Consider the following 21,413-nt stretch of genomic DNA (forward strand, 5'->3'; position numbering starts at 1 on the left):
AGGTAAACAGCAGGAAGTGGCAGGATCATGGCCACTAACTACAGCGCCAACCAGGTAAGCACTCTTTTTCCATTTCTTTAACATTTAATTTTGCCTTCCAGAGTCCACCTTTTGCCTGACCCCTCCCATAGGATTCTGATTACTGAATAGACAAAAAAAAAAAAAAAAAAGTGGTATGTGATAGTATTTTTTTTTTTAATCTCCTTGGCTCTCAGAGGAGGGAGAGCCCAAAGGACAAGTAATAAGTATTTCTGGGTCAAGTTTGTAGGCTCTAACCCAGAGGTCAGCAAATTTTTTTCTGAAAAGGGCCAGAGAGGAAATATTTTAGGCTCTGTGGGCCAAGTGATAAAATCGAAGATACTATATAGGTATGAGAGAAAACATTTTCCATAAAATTTTCAACAAAATTCAAAATATAATAACAATATAATTTTTTTATATTATTAATGAAAACGAAATTCTTATAGGATGAGAAAATATTTTTGCTTAATTGGGATACAAAGTTAGCGTTCCCTTTTATCAAATCAACTGCAAATGTTCATCTATTAAAAATAATTCTTAGCTTTCTCAGGCCATCTCAAAACAGACAGGAGGATGGATTTGGCCCATGGGCCAGAGTTTGCTGACCCCTGGTCTAGACCATCACTATAATAAAAAGATAATGTGAATCACAACTAACTTCAAATTTTCTAGTAGCTACATGCTGCTGCTGCTGCTGCTGCTGCTAAGTCGCGTCAGTCATGTCCGACTCTGTGCGACCCCATAAACGGCAGCCCACCAGGCTCTGCCGTCCCTGGGATTCTCCAGGCAAGAATACTAGAGTGGGTTGCCATTTCCTTCTCCAGTGCACGAAAGGGAAAAGTGAAAGTGAAGTCGCTCAGTCGTGTCCGATTCTTAGCAACCCCATGGGCTGTAGCCTACCAGGCTCCTCTGTCCATGGGATTTTCCAGGCAAGAGTACTGGAGTGGGGTGCCATTGCCTTCTCTGAGTAGCTACATGAGAAAGATTTAAAAGAAAAAGTTAATTTTAATAATATATTTAATTTAGCCTGTGAGTCCAAATACTATTTCCAACATTTAATCACTATTTTAAATTATAATTAGATGTTGTACATTCTTCTTTGTACTAAATCTTCAAAATCCAGTATTCTTTATATAGCTGACCCTTGAACAAGGCAGGGATTAGGGCACAGATCCCCACGTAATTGAAAATCTGCATCTAACTTAACAGTCAGCCCTCCATATCCAGGGCTCCACATTCACAGATTCAACCAACTATTGATCATGTAGTACTATAGTACATATTTATTGAAAAAAATCTGTACGTTAACTTGCACAGTTCAAACCATGATGTTCAAGGGTCAACTATACATACAAAGCACCTCAATTTGGACTGGTCACATTTCCTGGGCTCAAGAGCCACACGTGGCTAGTGGCTTCATGTTGGACAGCACACAGACAAGACGACTTACATCCTCTCTGCAGTGAGTTAAAGCTTACTTAGCATGGTTGTTCATGCCTTTGGTCTTCAAATCTAAAAAACTGTGTTTAGCTATCATTGGGACCTTTGAGTCTCAGGGATTCTCATCTTTCTCTCCACAGTACGAAAAACCTTTCTCACCCAAGTATCTGCAGAACTGGTCTCTTGCCAAGCCAACAAAAGAGGTATTCCAGCTTCAGTGCAGCCTCAAGGCCAGTTTCTGGTTCTTTACGTCTTACTCTGTGTAATTCACTGGCACCTTTCAGCATTCTTTGGATTCCCATATCCTCCTCTCCCTCAGCCCTTAATTCAAATTTAAGCCCTTCAGATACTTTCTCCTACTTTCCCACTCCATCTTCACAAGCACTTTTCTCCCCACCTCTACCCCAGAGGATTTCTTCCCATGAAGGCTACACTCAGATTATTGCCAATGATCGTGGTCATCTGTTGCCTTCAGTGCCCCGTTCCAAGGTGAGATATTCATCTCCATTCTCATCTAGAAAGTTATAGAACCAAGGCATAGAACTGGAGTAACAGAGGGAAGACTTGTAATCTCCCACAGCCACTACTTAGAAAATTAAAGTGCAATCTAATTCACATTGAAACATGAGTGCTCCCAAACTTCAGCCAACAGGATAGGTTTAACACACAGAACTCCTTAAGTTGATGAATGCTTGGTATAAAATGAACACCTTCAGGTGATAATACTTATATAATGGGTGACCCTGCCCAACTAGGCTAAGGATGTAGAATTTAAGCCAGTGGAGGTAAAGGGGACTAAAAAATTAGGGCAATCTAAATGAGAAAGGGGGAAGAGATTGGGGAAGTTATGCTTTCAGTCTTGACAATCCCAAAGGTAAAAAGATGGAACTAAGACAAATAGAACAGATCTGCCAATAGGCCAGTTACTGGGAGTGAGAAGCCCTGCTGAGGAATCCCATCTTTTTCCATTTAGGCAAGTCCTTGGGGCTCCTTCATGGGCACCTGGCAAATGCCTCTGAAGGTACCCCCTGCTCGGGCGACCCTGACCTCCCGTACAGCTGCTGGTGCTGCCTCCCTCACCAAATGGATACAGAAAAATCCTGATTTACTCAAGGCCTCCAATGGGTTGCGTCCTGAAATCTTAGGCAAGGTATCTATTTCTCCCATTTAACCTCAATCCTATTTTCTTTTCAACCTCAGAAATGTCTATTGTTATACTACCACAATCCCAGCAGGTGGAACCTCTAACCAATTCTGTCTTATCCTGTGTAGTCCTTAAACAGCCTCTTCGGCCTGAAGGGCTAAGCTAAGGACATCTTATCCACCCCACCCATCTCCCCCCTTCACACAGTACAAAATGATCCGATCTCAAGGGGAGGTTAACGGTACCAATTGAACTCTTATTTGAAACCTGACTTCTTGCCCATGGGATGAGGAGAAGGGGATTTAGAATTGAGATGGATTGAAAATGATCTAGGCTTAACCGGAAACATAACTGTCTCTTCTGTTCTACCCGACAGCCCCATGATCCAGACAGTCAGAAGAAACTCCAGAAGTCTATCACAAAGACTGTACAACAAGCCCCAAGTCCCACCATAATCCCAAATTCCCCAGCCTCAAATCTCAATTCCCCAGACCAACTCCAAAGCTCACACCCCTCTGCAGGTCACACTCCAGGTCCCCAAAGCCCACTCAACTCTCCAAAGTGCCCACCTGGAAGCCCGTGTTTGCCCTGTGCAGGCTGTAATCTAGCTGAGGCCCAGAAATGCAAGCCTGCAACTCCATACGGGACTAAGGGACTGAGTGACAAAAGGAAGACGCCCCCTTAATCAGGGAAATCACAGATGGGAATAAAGGCAAATTTGTAAAATATTTTTTTTTTGTTATTGGAGTATAGTTGCTTTGCAGTTTTGTGTTAGTAACATTGTTATGTTCAATCTTTTACTGACTTGAAATTTTTCTCTTCAGCTCTTGAGGTAGGAGGTAGATGGGCACCCCACCCTCACTCCCCCAAGGTAAAGCGATTGGAGATTCATTCCCTGTGAACTGAAACCACTCCAAGATGAGAATAGCAGGACAATTAAGGGAAGAGGCTGGGCCCTGCTCAGACCACTTATTTCTCACTCTGGAAGTCAGGAGACCTCCCCGACCACACATGCACAGAAAGGCTCCTTGCAAACAAAAGCAGGGAGCAATGTCAAGGGATGCGCTACCCATTCGCCTCTTTAGTAGAATCCACCTTGGCTAAGAGATGTGTGCACTCACATGAGAGAATCCTGATATACCACATATGGACTGTGAACCAGACAAATCAAAATCACTGACCAAAGGAAACCAGCAAGAAATGCCTCATAAAAGTAATTCATACTGCTTCGAGGGCGCAAGTCTGGGACAGTCTGCTTATGTGCCTATCCACGTGTATTATACTTTTTCCTCTTAATGAATACCTTACTTGTTTCACTACTTTCTTTGTGGGAGTTCTTTTCTGCAAAGTCAAAGGGCCAGGGCCCTTGCCACTGACCACTGGTCTAGTAGCTAGGAATACCAAGCCCTGCTCTAAGCTGTTGCAGGCCGAGGCCACCCGAGATCACTCTGGCCACCTCTTTTAACCCATAATTAGAAGGGTTGGAGGAAATAAAGTAGGGAAAGCAACATGACAGTGGCTTGGGGTAGAACACATTTTTACAAGGATTTTACTCCAGAAAAGACAAGACCAGGAAGAAGACAGTCTGAATTATATCAAACAAACCTCAAATAACCAGTCTGTCACTCCTACCCACCTCAGTTTTCACCCCAAGCATGATCTACAACTTCAAAGTCAGAAGTACAACCATTTAGAGTAGAGCAGGCATATGTGCATTTGCAGGTGGGGAAGAAAAGCAACAGGATGCCAGAGTAGGAGACATGATCCTTGTCTAAGAGATCGTATCTGATCTGACAGAACACACAGGGGAACTGAGAGTTGTAAAAGCAAAACTTAAGCAAAAATACAAGTATAATTTGAAAACTGAAGATACAGAAGCGATTAGGAGACAGAGAAGAAAACTAAAGGGCGACAGTTAAGTAGAAAGTTGGGGCAGAATAACATACATGATGACCACTCTGCCACTCCCCTGACCCAATCATCTGAAAGATTAAGAAGCCATCAAATAAGTCTCCTATCCATTTCCCAGCCTCTAATTTCTGTTTCTTTATCCCTGTTCTGCAACTTCCTGGCACCAGCTGTTACATTTAATCCACTTGCCAAACCTTTCCCAGTTCCAGTTGTTTCCTTGTGAAGATGGATGCCTCACTCCAAAGACAACTACAGAGGACATTTGGTGTACACTGGAAAGCGTGTTAGTCGCTCAGTTCTGTTCGTCTCTTCGCAATCCCATGGACTGTAGCCTACCAGGTTCCTCTGTCCATGGGATTCTCCAGGCAAGAATACTGGAGTGGGTTAGCATGTCCTTCTCCAGGGGATCTTTCCAATCCATGGATTGAACGCAGGTCTCCTGCATTGCAGGCAGATTGTTTACTGTTTTGAGTCACAAGGGAAGCCCCCGGTGTGCGCTGGAGAAGGCTCCAAAGACCTCTCAGGGCCAGTAGAGCAAAAAGGGAGAAGTGATCATCACTTAAAGCCAAGGACTACTGGGAGCTGGGATGAAGACTGATGAGGCAGCCAAGCAAGGTCTTCCTCTCCAACTGACACCAATTACAGTCACTGCTACTTCTCTCCAACCCAAAGCTTTAACTGGCTGGCTAGCAACTCAGTGACACACTAAGGAGATCGGTCACCCCAGAGTTTCCAGACTATCAAAACAGCACTCCTGCCACAGGGAGATCGGGACCCAAAAGCCTGGCCTATATGGATTAGGAAAGGAGCAGGTTTTCTCATAAAACCATAAATGTCTGCCAGGTTTCCAACAATCTCTTATCTCTACTCTCCCCTCTCCCGATTTACTCATGGTCCCTTGGCCATCCCCTCCATTGTTCCACTGGACTATAACTTGCTGAACTGTACCTTGGGGCTTATAATCCATTCGCAGTGGGATTTTGCAGTTTATATTATAACAAACTAAACGCTCTCCACAGCTTAACTTTCTTTCTCCTGATCCTTTCTTCTTTGAGGTTTCTGCATACTAAATCCCTAGCTACTTTTATTTGATTCCCTGATAATTTTTCCAGTGCTCACTTAAAAGGACAAATTGCTTCCCTCCTGAGGAAGGTAGGATTAGGGGATGCAAACACCTGAGAGGAGGAGACTAGAGGGAGACCAGATGGGGAAGGGAGACCAGACGGCTCCTCCTCCCCAATCGCCACTGTCTTGGTTTTTCAAAATATCAACGAGAGTCAAAGGCAAAATAATAATTTTAATTCAGTTTCAGAAAAAGATGTCACATGAATCTGGATTAGAAAACATGACAGTAAGAGGTTTGGTTTTTCTGGAAACACAAGGAAAGAAATAACCTGTAATAGATTCAATGATAATTTTCTGGATCTTCTTGCATCAAAAGCTATGTATCTTCTCCCCAAGACCTGCTTCAAGAGCCAACTTAACTCTTTTTATCTCCCGCGAGCTGGGACAGGCTAATTCTCCTCCACCTCCACCCCTCTCCTTTCAGTCACACTGTGTGGGTGCTAAAGACCCTGGGCTCTGACCAATGGACAGAATTGTCCTTTGAGCCAGCAACCCACAGGCAGTGGCACCCGAATCCCCACTCCCAATCCCCATGGCAGAGGCCACAGAGCTGGCATTGTTTCCACTGTCTCAGGAAGAAGGAGCCAAAGGCTGACCCTCAGCATAAATCAAGGACTAACATGGAGAGAGAAAGAAGGCTCCCAAGCCCAGAGTAGGCTGCAAGCCGGGGACAAGAAAAGGGAGTTTTTGCAGTCATTCCATCCTTAGAAATAAGGGGAAAACTGGACCCTTTTCCACCATTATGGTTCTGTAAGGTACTCTACTGCTGAGCTCCAAGGGGATCTGCAAGCAAAGAAGGGTCTAAACAAATCAGGGTAACTTTGCCCTGGCCAAAGACAAGAGTAACAAACAGGAAGACAGGTCAATGTGGTAATTTGTAGGATGATGACGCTGGGAACTTCGGCTCTTCACATGGCTGCCAGCCCTAAAGAGGACAACACAGTAAGAACCAAGACAACCACTCCAGACTGGTGTAGCTGGGAAATCGTCAGGCCTTTTCCTAGATCCCACATCTGTAAAAATAAGAAAAAAAAATTTCAGCAATCAGGGTCCTAGTCACTCTCATAGCTCCTTTCTCAGAAAAGAACTCCACTTAGAAACAGACAATTTCTCTCAGCATGATCCTAGAGAAAAGCACTTCTCCCTTATTCATGACCTTCACCTTCCTCGAAACCCACAATATGGTAGCTGCCACCCTCTTATCCCAGTGACAGTAAGGGAATCGATCCTCAGTCCCTATATTTAAGACCTTTCAGACTAAATGGATAAAACTTTCCCTCGTGACAACAAAACCAGATCAAGGTTTTCCAAAGTGTGTTTCTCCAAAAACTAGTTCCTCAGAATGTTAAAGGCATTACATGTGGGGAAAAAAAGTTCTGAGGTCAAATAAATTTGGCAAATGTTTAAATACAAGACTGCTCAAACAATTTACTAATGCACACTGTTAATCTCCAAAACGGGGATATAATACATAGCTTTTTAGATATAGTCAAGCACTGAATCCTTTTTGGGAAGCAACATTTGTCCATTGGGGGACTAGTATTTTTTTAGAAAATACTCTTTGGGGACTTCCCTGGTGGTCCAGTGGTTAAGACTCCACACTTTCAATGCAGGGGGTTCAATCCCTGGTGGGAAAATAATCCCACGTGACTCAAGGCATGGCCAAAAAAAAAAAATACTCTTGGGATCTAGACTCAATTTTGTTTTGTCTGTGACACGCCACCACCACTAAGAAATACCACTAAGAAATACCTTTTTAGTTAGTAGCCAGTGTCTGTGTATATATATTTTATGTATAAAAGTTCATGAAACAATAAGCAATATTTATCAACATCTTGTGTGTTACAGTCTGTATGGTATATTCTATTTAAAGTTCTTTTTTGTTGGTAGCAACCCACTAAATAGATTTTGTACCCATTGAGTCAAAAAACACAGTTTAAAAAACACTGATTTAGACTCTCTTGTGCCCTAGGGATATCAACATATTGTATTCTAAAAGCTCCCCTAGGGCAAAAGCAGAGACTTCAGGCTTCACACTTTCCACACATGACTGCATCAACACAATAAGCCCACACTTTAAGAATGCTTCAGAGAAAACTTAGAGCCTGGAAAAAACTCAGGATGAGATGTCCCTACCTCAGGTGTCAAACAGCTTCTACCTAGATAAGATTAGGAGTCAAAGAGACTCCACAGAACAGTTGTTTGCTTATAAAGGAACAGTTCAGTTCAGTTGCTCAGTAGTGTCCAACTCTTTGCGGCCCCATGGACTGCAGCATGCCAGGCCTCCCTGTCCATCACCAACTCACAGAGCTTGCTCAAACTCATGTCCATCGAGTCAGTGATGCTATTCAACCATCTCATCCTCTGTCGTCCCCTTCTCCTCCCGTGTTCAATCTTTCCCAGCATCAGGGTCTTTTCCAATGAGTCAGTTCTTCACATCAGGTGGCCCAAAGTATTAGAGTTTCAGCTTCAACATCAGTCCTTCCAATGAATATTCAGGGTTGATTTCCTTTAGGATAGATTGGTTGGATCTCTTTGCAGTCCAAGGGACTCTCAAGAGTCTTCTCCAACACCACAGTTCAAAAGCATCAATTCTTCAGTGCTCAGCTTTCTTTACAGTCCAACTCTCACATCTATACATGACTATTGGAAAAACCATAGCTTCGACTAGACAGCCCTTTGTTGGTAATGTCTCTGCTTTTTAATATGCTGTCTAGGTTGGTCACAGCTTTCCTTCCAAGGAGCAAGCGTCTTTTAATTTCATGGCAGCAGTCACCATCTGCAGTGATTCTGGAGCCCAAGAATATAGCCTCTAACTGTTTCCCCATCTATTTGCCATGAAGTGATGGGATCAGATGTCATGATCTTAGTTTTCTGAATGTTGAGTTTTAAGCCAACTTTTTCACTCTTTCTTTCACTTTCATCAAGAGGCTCTTTAGTTCTTCTTCACTTTCTGCCCTAAGGGTGGTGTCATCTGCCTGTCTGAGGTTATTGATGCTTCTTCCGGCTATTTTGATTTCAGCTTGTGCTTCATCCAGCCCAGCATTTCACATGATGTATTCTGCATATAAGTTAAATAAACAGGGTGACAATAGACAGCCATGACATACTCCTTTTCCAATTTGAAACCAGTCTGTTGTTCAAGTCTGGTTCTAACTGTTGTTTCTTGACCTGTATGCAGATTCCTCAGGAGGCAGGTCAGGTGGTCTGGTATTCCCATCTCTTTCAGAATTTTCCAGTTTGCTGTGATCCACACAAAGGCTTTGGCATAGTCAATAAAGCAGAAGTAGATGTTTTTCTGTAACTCTCTCGCTTTTTCAATGATCCAACGGATGTTGGCAATTTGATCTCTGGTTCCTCTGCCTTTTCTAAATCCAATTTGAACATCTGGAAGTTCTCGGTTCATGTACTATTGAAGCCTGGCTTGGAGAATGTTGAGCATTACTTTGCTAGCATATGAGATGAATGCAGTTGTGCAGTAGTTTGAACATTCTTTGGCACTGCCTTTTTTGGAGATTGGAATGAAAACTGGCCTTTTCCAGTCCTGTGGCCACTGCTGAGTTTTCCAAATTTGCTGGCATATTGAGTGCAGCCCTTTCAAAGCCCTTTCAACATCATCTTTTAGGATTTGAAATAGCTCAACTGGAATTCCATCCCTTCCACTAGCTTTGTTCATAGTGATGCTTTCTAAGGCCCACTTGACTTCACACTCCAGCATGTCTGGCACCAGGTGAGTGATCACACCATCATGGTTATCTGGGTCATGCAGATCTTTTTTGTATAGTTTTTCTGTGTAGTCTTGCCACCTCTTCTTAATATCTTCTGCTTCTCTTAGGTCCATACCGTTTCTGTCCTTTATTGTGCTCATCTTTGTCTGAAATGTTCTAATTTTATTGAAGAGATCGAGATCTCCAGTCTTTCCCATTCTATCGTTTTCCTCTATTTCTTTGCACTGATCATTAAGGCTTTCTTATCTCTCCTTGCTATTCTTTGGATCTCTGCATTCAGATGGGTATATCTTCTCTTTTCTCCTTTGCCTTTAGCTTCTCTTCTTTCTCAGCTATTTGTAAGGCCTCCTCAGAAAACCATTTTGCCATTTTGCATTTCCTTTTCTTGGGGATGGTCTTGATCACTGCCTCCTGTACCATGTCACGAACCTCCATCCATAGTTCTTCAGGCACTCTATCAGATCTAATCCCTTAAATCTATTTCTCACTTCCACTGTATAATCATAAGGGATTTGATTTAGGTCATACCTGAATGGTCTAGTGGCTTTCCTTAGTTTTTTCAATCTGAATTTTGCAATAAGGAGTTCATGATCTGAGCCACAGTCAGCTCCCGGTCTTGTTTTTGCTGACTGTATAGAGCTTCTCCATCTTTGGCTGCAAAGAACATAATCGATCTGATTTTGGTGTTGATCATCTGGTGATGTCCATGTGTAGAGTCTTCTCTTATGTTGCTGGAGGAGGGTGTTTGCTATGACCCGTGTGTTCTCTTGGCAAAACTCTGTTAGCCTTTGCCCTGCTTCTTTTTTTTTACTCCAAGGCCAAACCTGCCTGTTACTCAAGGTATCTTTTGACTTCCTACTTTTGCATTCCAGTCCCCTATAATGAAAAGGACATCTTTTTTATGTGCTAATTCTAGAAGGTCTTGTAGGTCTTCATAGAACCGTTCAACTTCAGCTTCTTCAGCACTACTGGTTGGGGCATAGACTTGGATTACTGTGATATTGAATGTTTTGCCTTGGAAACGAACAGAGATCATTCTGTCATTTTTGACAGCGTACCCAAGTACTGCATTTCTGACTCTTTGGTTGACTATGAGGGCTATTCCATTTCTTCTAAGGGATTCTTGCCCACAGTAGGAAATATAATTTTCATTTAAATTAAATTTACCCATTCCAGTCCATTTTGGTTCACTGATTCCTAAAATGTCTATTTTCACTTTTGCCATCTCCTATTTACCACTTCCAATTTACCTTGATTCATGGTCTAGGTTTCTACGCAATATTGTTCTTTACAGCATTGGACTTTACTCCCATCACCAATCACATCCACAGCTGGGTTTTGTTTTTGCTTTGGCTCCGTCTCTTCATTCGTTCTGAAGTTATTTCTCCCCTCTTCTCCAGTAGCATATTGGGCACTTACCAACCTGGGGAGTTCATCTTTCAGTGTTATATCTTTTTGCCTTTTCATACTATTCATGGGGCACAGTGCTTTCAAAAAAATAAAGGTACAATGCTTTACAAAAAAATTGAGTCCTACTGGGTGGTGGTGATAGGGGGATATTCTCTAGCATATCAGAGACCCTGTCACTTCCTACTCTCTTACATCAATTCCACCCTCCACTCCATTTGATTTTTTTTTTTCTTTTAATGTAACGGTAGATGTGCATTTACATGAATATGAATGTACAGGGAAAGTTCTGGATGTGATCTTGGAGAGACAGCAGTGAGCAGTCCCAGAGAAAGATCTTAGTTCCCTGCCCAGGAACTGAACCTGGGTAGCCTGGATGAAAACCAGGAATCCTAGCCACCAGACCAACAGGGGACAGAGCCCATTAGATCTTCTGGCAGCGCAATTATCAAGCTCAAGAGTGCAAGAACTATGGACTGTCACAGAAAACAAAATCCTGTCCCACACTCAGAGCCAGGACTTGCTAGAACAAACAAAAGCAGATTTAAGGGCTTAAGAAAAGCCCTGAGTTCTGACATTTTATAAAATCTTGTTCCCTTCCCTCCCCTCCCCTCATTCTGAGACAAAAGCAAATATATGGCAAGTCCCTGCCTGAGCCAGGATGCCAACAGAGGAAGCTGATCAGCTGATTTTATTGAAGAGCTTTGTTCCATGGAATAAGAAGTCATTAATAGAAATGCTCTCCCTCTCCCTCCCCTCTCTGAGGGAAGTGAAGTCATTTTGAATCAAACTCAACACTGCCCCAGGGAACAGTTAATAGATACACTTAATTTAATAGGTCATTTAGTCTCTCCCTTTTCTGATTCCATTAAACCGTCTATTGGACCAGACTAAAATTCAGAAAGTGCTTGTCTCTAAGCTCTAATGTGGAAGTTACAAAAGGTCAAATTAAGGCAAGAACATCCAACTGACAGATGGCTCAGGGTAGGAGATAATGGAAAACCATAAAGAAGGAAGCTGTAATTATCTTCCTAACAAAGGAAGCAAGACCAGGGGTACGGAGACCACAAAATATAAATCTTAAAGTGCTGTAGGAGAGATTGATCCCTGACATGGGGCAGGTTTGATTCCTTAATAAAAAGAAGGGGACACCAGTTTGAACTGACCCCAAGCTCATGTAGAAGGCAACTTGGACAGAGTTCAGGCTGTCAAAAGATTTCTAAACCCAATATTGAGATCCTAGGCACTTGGTTTCTTGTTGAAGTTGGTCCTATTCTAATAGTTTAAAACAAATAAAAAACAAAAGCAGTTAATATAATCCAATATCAAGTTAATAATAATCAGTATACTTGACTCCAGATTTGTCACTTTGTCTTGATGGGAAGATTAAGACTGAAAGCAGGAACTATTGTTATCTAGTTCATAAATGAACCTCCAATGTCTACAACAGTGCCTGACACAACAGGTAACAATTTCTGTCTGACCAATATGCCTTCTATGCCAGATATATGGCCTGGCTTCAGGGGTCTCTTTTAGTAATGACTCTCTTAAAACTGGACGAGTTCACTGAGACCCTGAAAGCATCTGCCAGGTCTATGTCCAGTGCTCAGCTACATCACCAGCTGTGCTGCCTGGCAGTGCCCAGGCAATCTAGTTTAGCTTTGCCCAAGAGGCCCTTGAGCAAACATCCAGCACAACTAACTTTAAGAACAATACTAAACCCACACCAGGAAAGAGAATCCTCTGAGCCTCTCCATTCCTTTCACCTAGAAAATGTACAAGTCTACAATTAACTTACCAAGTGTCGGATCCCATTCCAGGTGTGATACATGAGAGGGAACACAAGTGCAAATTTGGCTGTGTGGATGACTGCTGGCCCCAAACAGAGGGACTTCACAAATTCCAAATGAGACTCAAAGCTCCCAGGGACCAAGAGGGCCGACAAACCAAAAAGAGAGACTCCTGAGGAGAAACAAAGTAAGCCCATCACAGCGGTCCATCAGCTACAACCAATAAAACACATAAAACTGGTTTCTATGACAGTCCCTAGCACTTCACACAATTCTAAACCAATTTAAAATGGGGAAGATTTAAACTAATGTTCACATGTGTAGACAGGTTCCATGGAACCTGACTCCAATCTCTTAAATTTAGAATATATATTTTAGCATCTTAATCCTTCATCCAACATTGCTCTCTATGAAAACTTTACCTACCACTTTAGAAGTCACCTCTGCTGTATCTATATCATCATCTCAGTAAGAAAAAATAAAAACAGTATATTCAGTTCAAGGAAAAGACTGAGAAAAAAAAAATTTAAATCAATCAAATCTCTACCACACAAAAATTTAACTCAAAATGAATCAGAGACCTAAATGTAAGAACTAAAACCAAGAAAACACAGCAGTAAATCTTTAGAACTTTGGATCAGCAGTGGTTTCTTAGATATAACACCAAGCCAGAAGCAACAAAATAATAAATTGGAGTTCATCAAAATTAAACACTTTTTGGGGCCGTCCATTTCTCCATTAGTCTGGAAGGACGCTGATGCTGAGAATAACTACCATGGCTTTCAGTTCTCTGATGAAACTTCAGATTGTTGGAGCATTCACTGTTTTCCGGGGGTGCAGCTTTCTATAAGTTTGCTGTGGCTGAACCAAGAAAGCAAGCATATGCAGACTACTACAGAAATTATGATTCCATGAAAGATTTTTGAGGAGATGAGGAAGGCTGGTATCTTTCAAAGTGTAAACTGATTTCACAATGTAAAGAATTTCTTTAGGTTGAGTTCCATGGAAGTTTGTCACTTAACTGTAAACTGAGCTATGAAACTATGACATAAGAATAATGGACTAAGGAACAATTTGTGTTGATAAATCAACAAATACTATGGAAAAAAATAAAAAACTTTTGTGCTGCAAGCAATGACAACAAAAAAGTAAAAAGACAACATATGCAATGAGAGAAAATTTTTGCACACTGTTATGTCTGATAAGGGACTTGTATACAGAATATATTAAAGACCCTTACAGCTCAATAATAAAAAGACAACCTAATTTAAAAATGGGCAGAGGATGTGAATAAATCTCTCTCCCAAGAAGATAAGTAAAAGGTCCATAAGTATATGAAAAGATGCTCAATACCATTAGCCACTAGGGAAATGCAAATCAGAACTATGAGAAGCCACTTCATACCCACTAGAAGGCTATACTAGTGCTCTGTACCTATGGGTTCTGCATCCAAATGAATTTGAATGGAAAATATTAGAAAAAAGATTCCAGGACTTTCCTGCTGGTCCAGTGGTTAAGAGTCCAGCTACCAATGCAGAGGACATGAGTTCAACCCCTGGCCTGGGAAGACCCTAGATACTAGAAAACACTTCTCAGAAATGTTTTGCTTTCCCTCAGTGCATGAATACTCCTGCCACCCCACCTCCTAGAGGTTGCAGGGGAGCAAACAGGCAGAGTATATCATGAGATTAGTTTGACCTCACTTTAGATAAAATAGCAATCAGGTGCTGCCAACCTGAGTTTTAATCATCACTTGAACAGATTCACTAAGGCCCTTTTAGATGTTTTCATTTTCTTTTGCAGTGACATCTACAGGGGCTTGCTGGGAAGAAGTATCAAAGTTTACGATGGCTTCTGAAGTGCCAACAGGATTTACTAACAATCTGCACAGTTCTTTGTGTTGTAGCACTTCACTGCAGAGGAGTAGGCTAAAGATGGTCTTGGCAGTCAGTAGAAAGCACTATTTATTTTTTCTTAGTGATTAGATGGGACAGCTTCAGTGGCTTTGTTTTCCCAATTTAAACTGTTTAGCTGTTACAACAGTCTCTCCTCAGGTTCTAGGAGGAGAGTCTATTTTCTGCTTCCCAGTATACTAAACATTAAGAAGAGGACTTGGGAAATTTCATACTTAATTTCTTCTCACATACTTTTCATTTGTAAAGAGAAAGCTTTGGCCAACTTGTGACTGAATTAACTGATTGATATTCTGTGTTTGAAGATGTGACACAATAAGAAATACACATGTGGTCTTTTTACCAAATCCTGGTATACAGCTCCAAAAACTCTTGGAGTGAGAGGTTTTTTGTATACCAATGAGATGGCTGGTAGCTGGGGGAGCCTAGACAGCGTCAGGAAGGGGGTTGGCTGCCAGGAAGACCAAAACATGATTTGAGGATTGGGACTTTTAGTCCCATACATCCCTCCCCTTCCCTGTCTACTCCCCGCTTCCTCTCACTACATATACACACACCTGGGAGTGGCTGGTGATCAAGCTAATGACCAATGGCCAATGATTAATCAATCTTGCCTAGGCACTGAAGTCACCATAAACTATAGGATTTGGACAGCTTCCAGGTTATTGAACACAAGGATGTGCTAAGAGGGTAGTGTGCCCAGAGAGGGCACGGAAGCTCCATACACACTTTGCTCTCCGTTCCCGTATACCTTGCCCTGTGTTATCTCCTCCACTGGTTTTTATTTTACTTTAAAAACCAGTATGTCTAAATAAAGGGTCTTCCTGAGTTATGGTAAACTCTTCTAGTAAATTATCAAAACTGAGGAAGGGATCATGGGAACCCTGGTTTACAGCCGCAACTTTATATATATAATTCTCAAAGTCCTAGCTAGGCATTATAAGCAGAAAAGGAAGTGATGATATAGTAGCTAGTTAGTGACAAAGTTGGAACTGAACTCAGAAAATATCCCAAGTTTGTGCTTTTTCTCTACACTGTCTCAGTTGGGAATGACATCACATCTGAGAATCAATAACTAATGTCCCATCTCATGAAGAGCCCAGAAAAACACAACAGGGATTTCAGAGTTCCATTAGTTACTTTATAATCTGTCAGTTCTTCGGCTTTTCTAGAAAAGAAGTGACTACCTGAGCAGGTTTGCCTATACAGTCAAGTGACTTCTCAATGAAGTTCTGATTTTCAATCCGACCTGTTTTTAAAGACTATTCAGAACATTCAGGACCATTCTTCTTCCCATTCAAGTTAACTGTACAATTTATTTACAGCTGCATTCTTCTAACATACCTGTTGTTTGGCACCCATATTTTATTTTTCAAATCTCATTCTTTAAAAAAAAACTTTATTTGGCTGTGTTGGGTCTTAGTTGTGGTATGTGGGCTCTAGTTCCCTCAGGGAACTAGAGGGATAGAACCTGGACCCCCTGCATGGGAGAATGGAGTCTTAGCCACTGGACCACCAGAGGAGTCCCTCAAATCTCATTCTTTTCATTGTTGTACGTTGCCTGTTGATTACCCTTTCCCAGTCTTAATTCATATTGCAGCTTCAGCTACCTGCCATTTTCAAGAAATTTACCTAATTTCACCTAGATTTTTACACTGTTGCTATGATCACAAGTATTTTAATCCCTTACAGAACCTAAGCAATGGAAAAGTGTTACTGGCTTCTTTTTCCATCTTTTAAAGAACTGCTTGTAAAGTTCTTCCTCAATAAATTCTATTTAAAGTCAAACTAGTGTCATCATGCTTTTTTTAGTTCAACATGCTTTTTAGAGTATCAGCCACAAAATCTCTACAGTATGAATAAACACCTAATCATGGATTTGTCTAGCCCAGCTTGTTCTGTTACTGAAACAAATGAGAACGTAAACCTTTTTTGATTTCTTATGGTCTACGGGATTAAGTTCCAACTTCTCAACACAGCGGTCAAAGTCCTTTACACTTTACAGTCCAGGACACTTTCCAGCCTTATCTTTTGCTACTTTTTCCATAACACAACTCTTAAAACAAGCAGATCTAGTTATCATTATCCAACCTTTTCTTCTGCCACTTCCATAACACAGCTCTAAACAAGCAGATCTACTTATCATTATCCAGGATTTTGGATGCTTTCCAAACCCTGTGCCTTTGCATTCAGTGATTTCTCTGTTGGAACATCCTCCTCTACCTCCTTTTCATGAATTCTCCTACCCGTTCTTCTTTCAAGATCTCCAACTCCTGCAGAGTTGGTCTCACCTCTGGGACCTCATATCTCTATTAAAAAATTATCCCAGTGCATTATAAATATTTATTTGTCTTATTCCTTAGACTCTTTCACCCTTGAGGGTAGATGCTTTTATCACTATCCAATTGCTAATGCATAACAGAGATTAATTAGAATTTAGGAGGAGCAAACATTTCTGAACTGACCACCATAAGCAAAGTGACTGACATAGTTGCATTCATTTAGCCTAAAAATCATTGGAAGGACAAGAGCAGTTTATTTATTAGGTTAATAGTTTCCATTATTGGGCTTCCCTGGTGGCTCAGAAGGTAAAGAATCTGCCTGCAATTAAGAAGACCCGGGTTTGATCCTTGGGTTGGGAAGATTCCCTGGAGAAGGTAATGGCTACCCACTACAGTATTCTTACCATGGACAGAGGAGCCTGGCAGGCTATGGTCCATGGATTCACAGAGCTGGGCATGACTGAGTGACTAAGACACTCATAGAAGCACCCACTGAGTGCTAGAAGATATGAATGGTAAATGAGGTAGATGCAGGTCCTACCCTCTGAAGAGTTTACAGTCTAATAAAAGAGACAGATTTATAAAAAGCTGTGAAGAAACTGCAATAAGAACTATGAAGGAATAGTGTTGTGAAATTGAAAACTAATAACTAGAAAGAAACCAGAGCTACTACTTCAGATATGGTGGTGAGTAAAGTAAACTTTGAGCTAACAATTTTGTGGAGATCTAAGAAATAAGAAGGAACTAACCACACACTCTGTAGCAAGAGGTAATTTCAGATCAAGGGAATAAAACATGCAATGACTCTGGGATGAGAAAGAGTTTTACCTGTTCCAAAGAATTCAAAGACAAGTGTGGCCAGAACAGAGTAAGCAAGGGGAAAAACGGCAGGATGACTTAGGCAAGGGCTGGATCAGGTAGAGTATTTTAGAGTCATGGTGGAGAGTTGAATTTTAATCTAAGTGCAAAGGCAAATACTGTAACAGGAAGATCCTAAGTGTGACTTGATTCAATTTATTTTCAAGAGATTTTTATTGTTCTTGCTGTTGTGTAAAAAATAGATTGGAGGAGTATCACAAGATTGCAATGATCACAGCTGCTGGGACTGACTTCATTTCAGGTCAAATGATCCAATTCTTCTCGCCATTTGGTCCAGTACACACCATCTTCCAAGAGACTACTGCTATCAAATTTATCGTGCTTCTCATCCTTGTTTTCCTAAGTCAACATCCAGAGTGTAGTTTCTTGAAATCCCATCAACTTTGGAATAGGCATTATTAATATTTTAAAACAAGGAATAAACAGAGGCTTAGAGAGGCAACTAAGTTGCCTAAATCATCCACCCAACAAAAATTTGTTCCAGTTTTGAAGTAGGGACTTTCAGAATTTAAGGGAAACATGGTAACTACTATTCTACAGCAGTCAGCTACTGTTACGGAATTAAGGGAAAAGGTTTGGGAAGAGTAAACATACTAACAAAAACAACAGCATTCAAAGGGGTAAAAACAGAAAAAAATAATTATTAAGTTCAGCTGTGAAAAAAATATAATACAACTTTAGCCATACTTAGCAAACTAATACTACTTTACATTATAGTCTATGAAAGAGTTAATATCCTCTTTTTTCATTCAGTAGCGATAAATATACTGAGATAATAATGGAACTGTGTGTATACTCAGTCATGTCCAACTCTATGCAACCTCATGGCTCTATGCAACCTCATGGACTGTAGCCAGCCAGGATCCTCTATCCATGGAATTTTTCAGGCAAGAATACTAGAATGGGTTGCCATTTCTTACTCCAGGGGATCTTGCCAACCCAGGGATCAAACCCATGTCTCCCACAATAGCAGGCGGATTTTTTACCACTGAGCCACCTGGGAAGCCCGATAATTGAAACTATAGCCTAATAAATAAATTGTTCTTGTCCTTCCAATGATTTTTAGGACTGAATCTGTTTATAAACACCACCAAACTAAGCAAAAGCATCAATCTAAAAATTATAAGATTCTAAGTAAGAAGAAATAAAGTAACTATGAATTTATATTCAGAACAGGCTAATCCTAAAATTTATCCTATTATTTAAGTGCAAATAAGTTAAAAATCAGAAACTGTACAGATTCTCAGACAACACCAATCATCCTTATACTTGGATTCCATTATTACTTTACCAACCAAAGAAAAGGTAACACAGGAATAATAACATCGGATCTTAAGATAGGAGTTCCTATCCTTACTTGATTACCAACAAAACTAATCTAATTTTGAATCACAGACTTACTTTTAGATAATTTCTCCCATGTCTCAGCAGTAGCTTCCTAAATGCAGGATCCCTATACTTGAGCCATCGGTCCTGTTGATGACCACTTCAGTAAAAACATACTCTATGGAAGACTAGGAGGGGCTCCAAAGGATACTATGAAAAACAAATGCTGAAGCTGTATTTCATATTATATAAATAAACAAACAGAAATTGTGGTTTGTTACCAGGATCTTTTGAGAATGTAGAATGAGTTAGTATTTCTGTCCTTAACCAATTCCAGGTGACGAAAAATGGGTGCTAAAACGGATTTTCTGAAAGAATAAGGTTGATGATTAATCTTGGACTGTGTTTGGTCAATGTTCAGTCAGCCAGGCTATCTCCATTATATTTCTGTATCTGTTCTCTGTAATGTCAATAAATATAATATCAGGACATGCTACGAATAATTTAGAAACTGGATAAGAAAAAATAAGAAAATTTTTTAAAAAAGAAAAAAAACTGGTTAAGAACCTGAGCATTGTGGGAACTCATAATTAACTGCTAATGAATGAACAATAAGCTTCAATAGACTTATCATTTTCTCTAAATCAAGCTGCTGAGTTGCAAATGAGGCACTATCAAGAGCCACAGAAATAGCAAAGTTTTTCAAAGAAATATGTGTGTATGTGTCTGTGTGTTCATATGCGAATAAAAACACACATACATACCTGCACTCAAGGCAATACCAGTGCCACGGTGGCAAATGGACATCGCCATGGGAAGAGACCAACTGAAAAAAAACACACAAAGGCAATTTATAAGAGGAATAAATTAAATTAAAGAGGAATAGAGGACACCATTGTAGAGAATCCATCTAGGAAAAGAAAATATAGACTACTTTGGAAACAGGCAACTATTTATCACAAAACAAAACCAAACAGCTTTCATATTCCTGTGTTCCCACTCTCCAGTTTAAAAGTAAGAAAATGATTTATTTAAGAAGTCCCTCCCTTTTCTAGACTGCATCACTAACAGAGATGAGAAATCAATTAAGACTCAAATTCCTTTCATAAAAGAAATAACATGGGTCAAAAACATCAATTAAAGTTGCATACAGTTAGAAAATAAACACTAGAATACAACCATCTGGGTCCTTCCTTTCTTCCAGTAGTAAGACAGAAGTAGAAGAAAACTTGAGTTTTATTTATCTACTGTTTCATATAACACAGTCATCCATGAACTTTATTATTATATAACCAAAAATATCCAAATTAAGCATATCATTCATTCCCTAATAAATTACTTATCCCAAATTTAAAATCTAATTTTGCTGGATTTAGTATATGTTTCTTAAATCCACAGGTGTTTTGAAATACTCTGTCATCAAACCCTTTTAAAAATCATGTTCTCATCTGTCTATCTGCCAATGCTTTTCCTTAGAAGGATAACCAATACTTCTATATTCTGGACCTAGTTCTCTTGCTCAAGAGAGAATTGGTTAGTAAAATGGAAAGAACAGGTATCTTTGGATAAAGTTAACATTCATCCTGGAAAGTCAGCTTAGATAGAGAATGTTGAGCATAATCAGACCACATAATCCACACTCTAAAGGAAAGGAATTCCAGCAGATTGAAAAGATCATGAAAAGAAATTCTATGTAATAAAAATGGTCACAGTAAAAAAAGAGAGCAAAATCTATGTAATAAAAATGGTCACAATAATAAGTGTAATAAATGATGTTTATGTAAAAAAAATTCTGTGTTAAAAAATGGTCACAGTGTTAAAAAAAAAAAAAGAATAATGTCTAAAGAAACCAAGAAAACTGGCTAGACACCACTCTAGATTAACTCAGACTAACAAGATAAATATAAAAGGCAGAAGAAGAACCTCATTAACAAAGGACAAGCAGAGAACGGCATAATTTGATCAGAAGAATCAGGAGACTAAAACCCAGAATGAGCTGAGGCTTGCAAAAATGTCAAGGACAACAAAAAGGGGCTTTTAAGATTGTACTCAGGGAAAGAAAGCCTCCTAACTGGGGTTGACAATTTTATGTTAATGGATGACAGAGTGCAAAGCAGATTGCTCAACTATTTTATTTGTCAAAGAGAATGATTATCAGACTAAAAAAGACAGAACAAATATTGATTTGAGAGAACTGGGGGGAAAAAAAGGTGGTGAAATTATAAGACATTACTTAGCATTCCAAATGCACTTAGGACTCCTGGCCAGATGAGTTAAATCCCAAGAGCTAACACATGAAATATAACCATTGATCTTGTAATCTTTTAGAAATACTGAAATGGAAAATGGGAGTGATATGAAGTCAAATGTTAACCTAACTTTAAAAAATGGTTAAAATCATAGACTGGTTAGCCTAGTACCGAGCTACTAAAGGAAATTTTATTTTC

General features: G+C 40.2%; 2 protein-coding genes across 18 annotated transcripts in view; one reads left to right on the forward strand and one right to left on the reverse strand.

Moving 5' to 3' along the window:
- The window catches only part of CFAP126 (cilia and flagella associated protein 126), a 39,479-nt gene extending 36,146 nt beyond the window's left edge, over nt 1–3,333 (forward strand). For 9 of the 10 annotated variants that reach the window (XM_081485003.1, XM_081484998.1, XM_081485002.1 and 6 more), the window contains 4 exons: nt 1,602–1,664; nt 1,870–1,950; nt 2,435–2,611; nt 2,982–3,333. In XM_081485003.1, coding sequence (XP_081341129.1) covers nt 1,602–1,664; nt 1,870–1,950; nt 2,435–2,611; nt 2,982–3,290 — 630 coding nt within the window. In that variant the 3' untranslated portion in view covers nt 3,291–3,333. Of the gene's footprint in view, nt 55–1,601; nt 1,665–1,869; nt 1,951–2,434; nt 2,612–2,981 lie in introns of all 10 variants that reach the window. The other variant, XM_081485006.1, reaches the window with a different exon arrangement.
- A 2,460-nt stretch (nt 3,334–5,793) lies between these two features.
- Nucleotides 5,794–21,413, reverse strand: part of SDHC (succinate dehydrogenase complex subunit C) — a 29,967-nt gene continuing 14,347 nt past the window's right edge. For 3 of the 8 annotated variants that reach the window (XM_081485013.1, XM_081485017.1, XM_081485011.1), the window contains 3 exons: nt 19,737–19,792; nt 12,575–12,738; nt 5,794–6,654 (listed from right to left, as the gene is read on the reverse strand). In XM_081485013.1, the coding sequence (XP_081341139.1) occupies nt 6,550–6,654; nt 12,575–12,738; nt 19,737–19,792 (325 nt within the window). In that variant the 3' untranslated portion in view covers nt 5,794–6,549. Of the gene's footprint in view, nt 6,655–12,574; nt 12,739–19,730; nt 19,793–21,413 lie in introns of all 8 variants that reach the window. The other 5 variants (XM_081485012.1, XM_081485015.1, XM_081485010.1 and 2 more) reach the window with 2 other exon arrangements.

The sequence above is a fragment of the Giraffa tippelskirchi genome, chromosome 5 (assembly GCF_054371585.1).
Source record: "Giraffa tippelskirchi isolate mGirTip1 chromosome 5, T2T-mGirTip1v1.2.pri, whole genome shotgun sequence".
NCBI classification, from domain to species: Eukaryota; Metazoa; Chordata; class Mammalia; order Artiodactyla; family Giraffidae; genus Giraffa; species Giraffa tippelskirchi.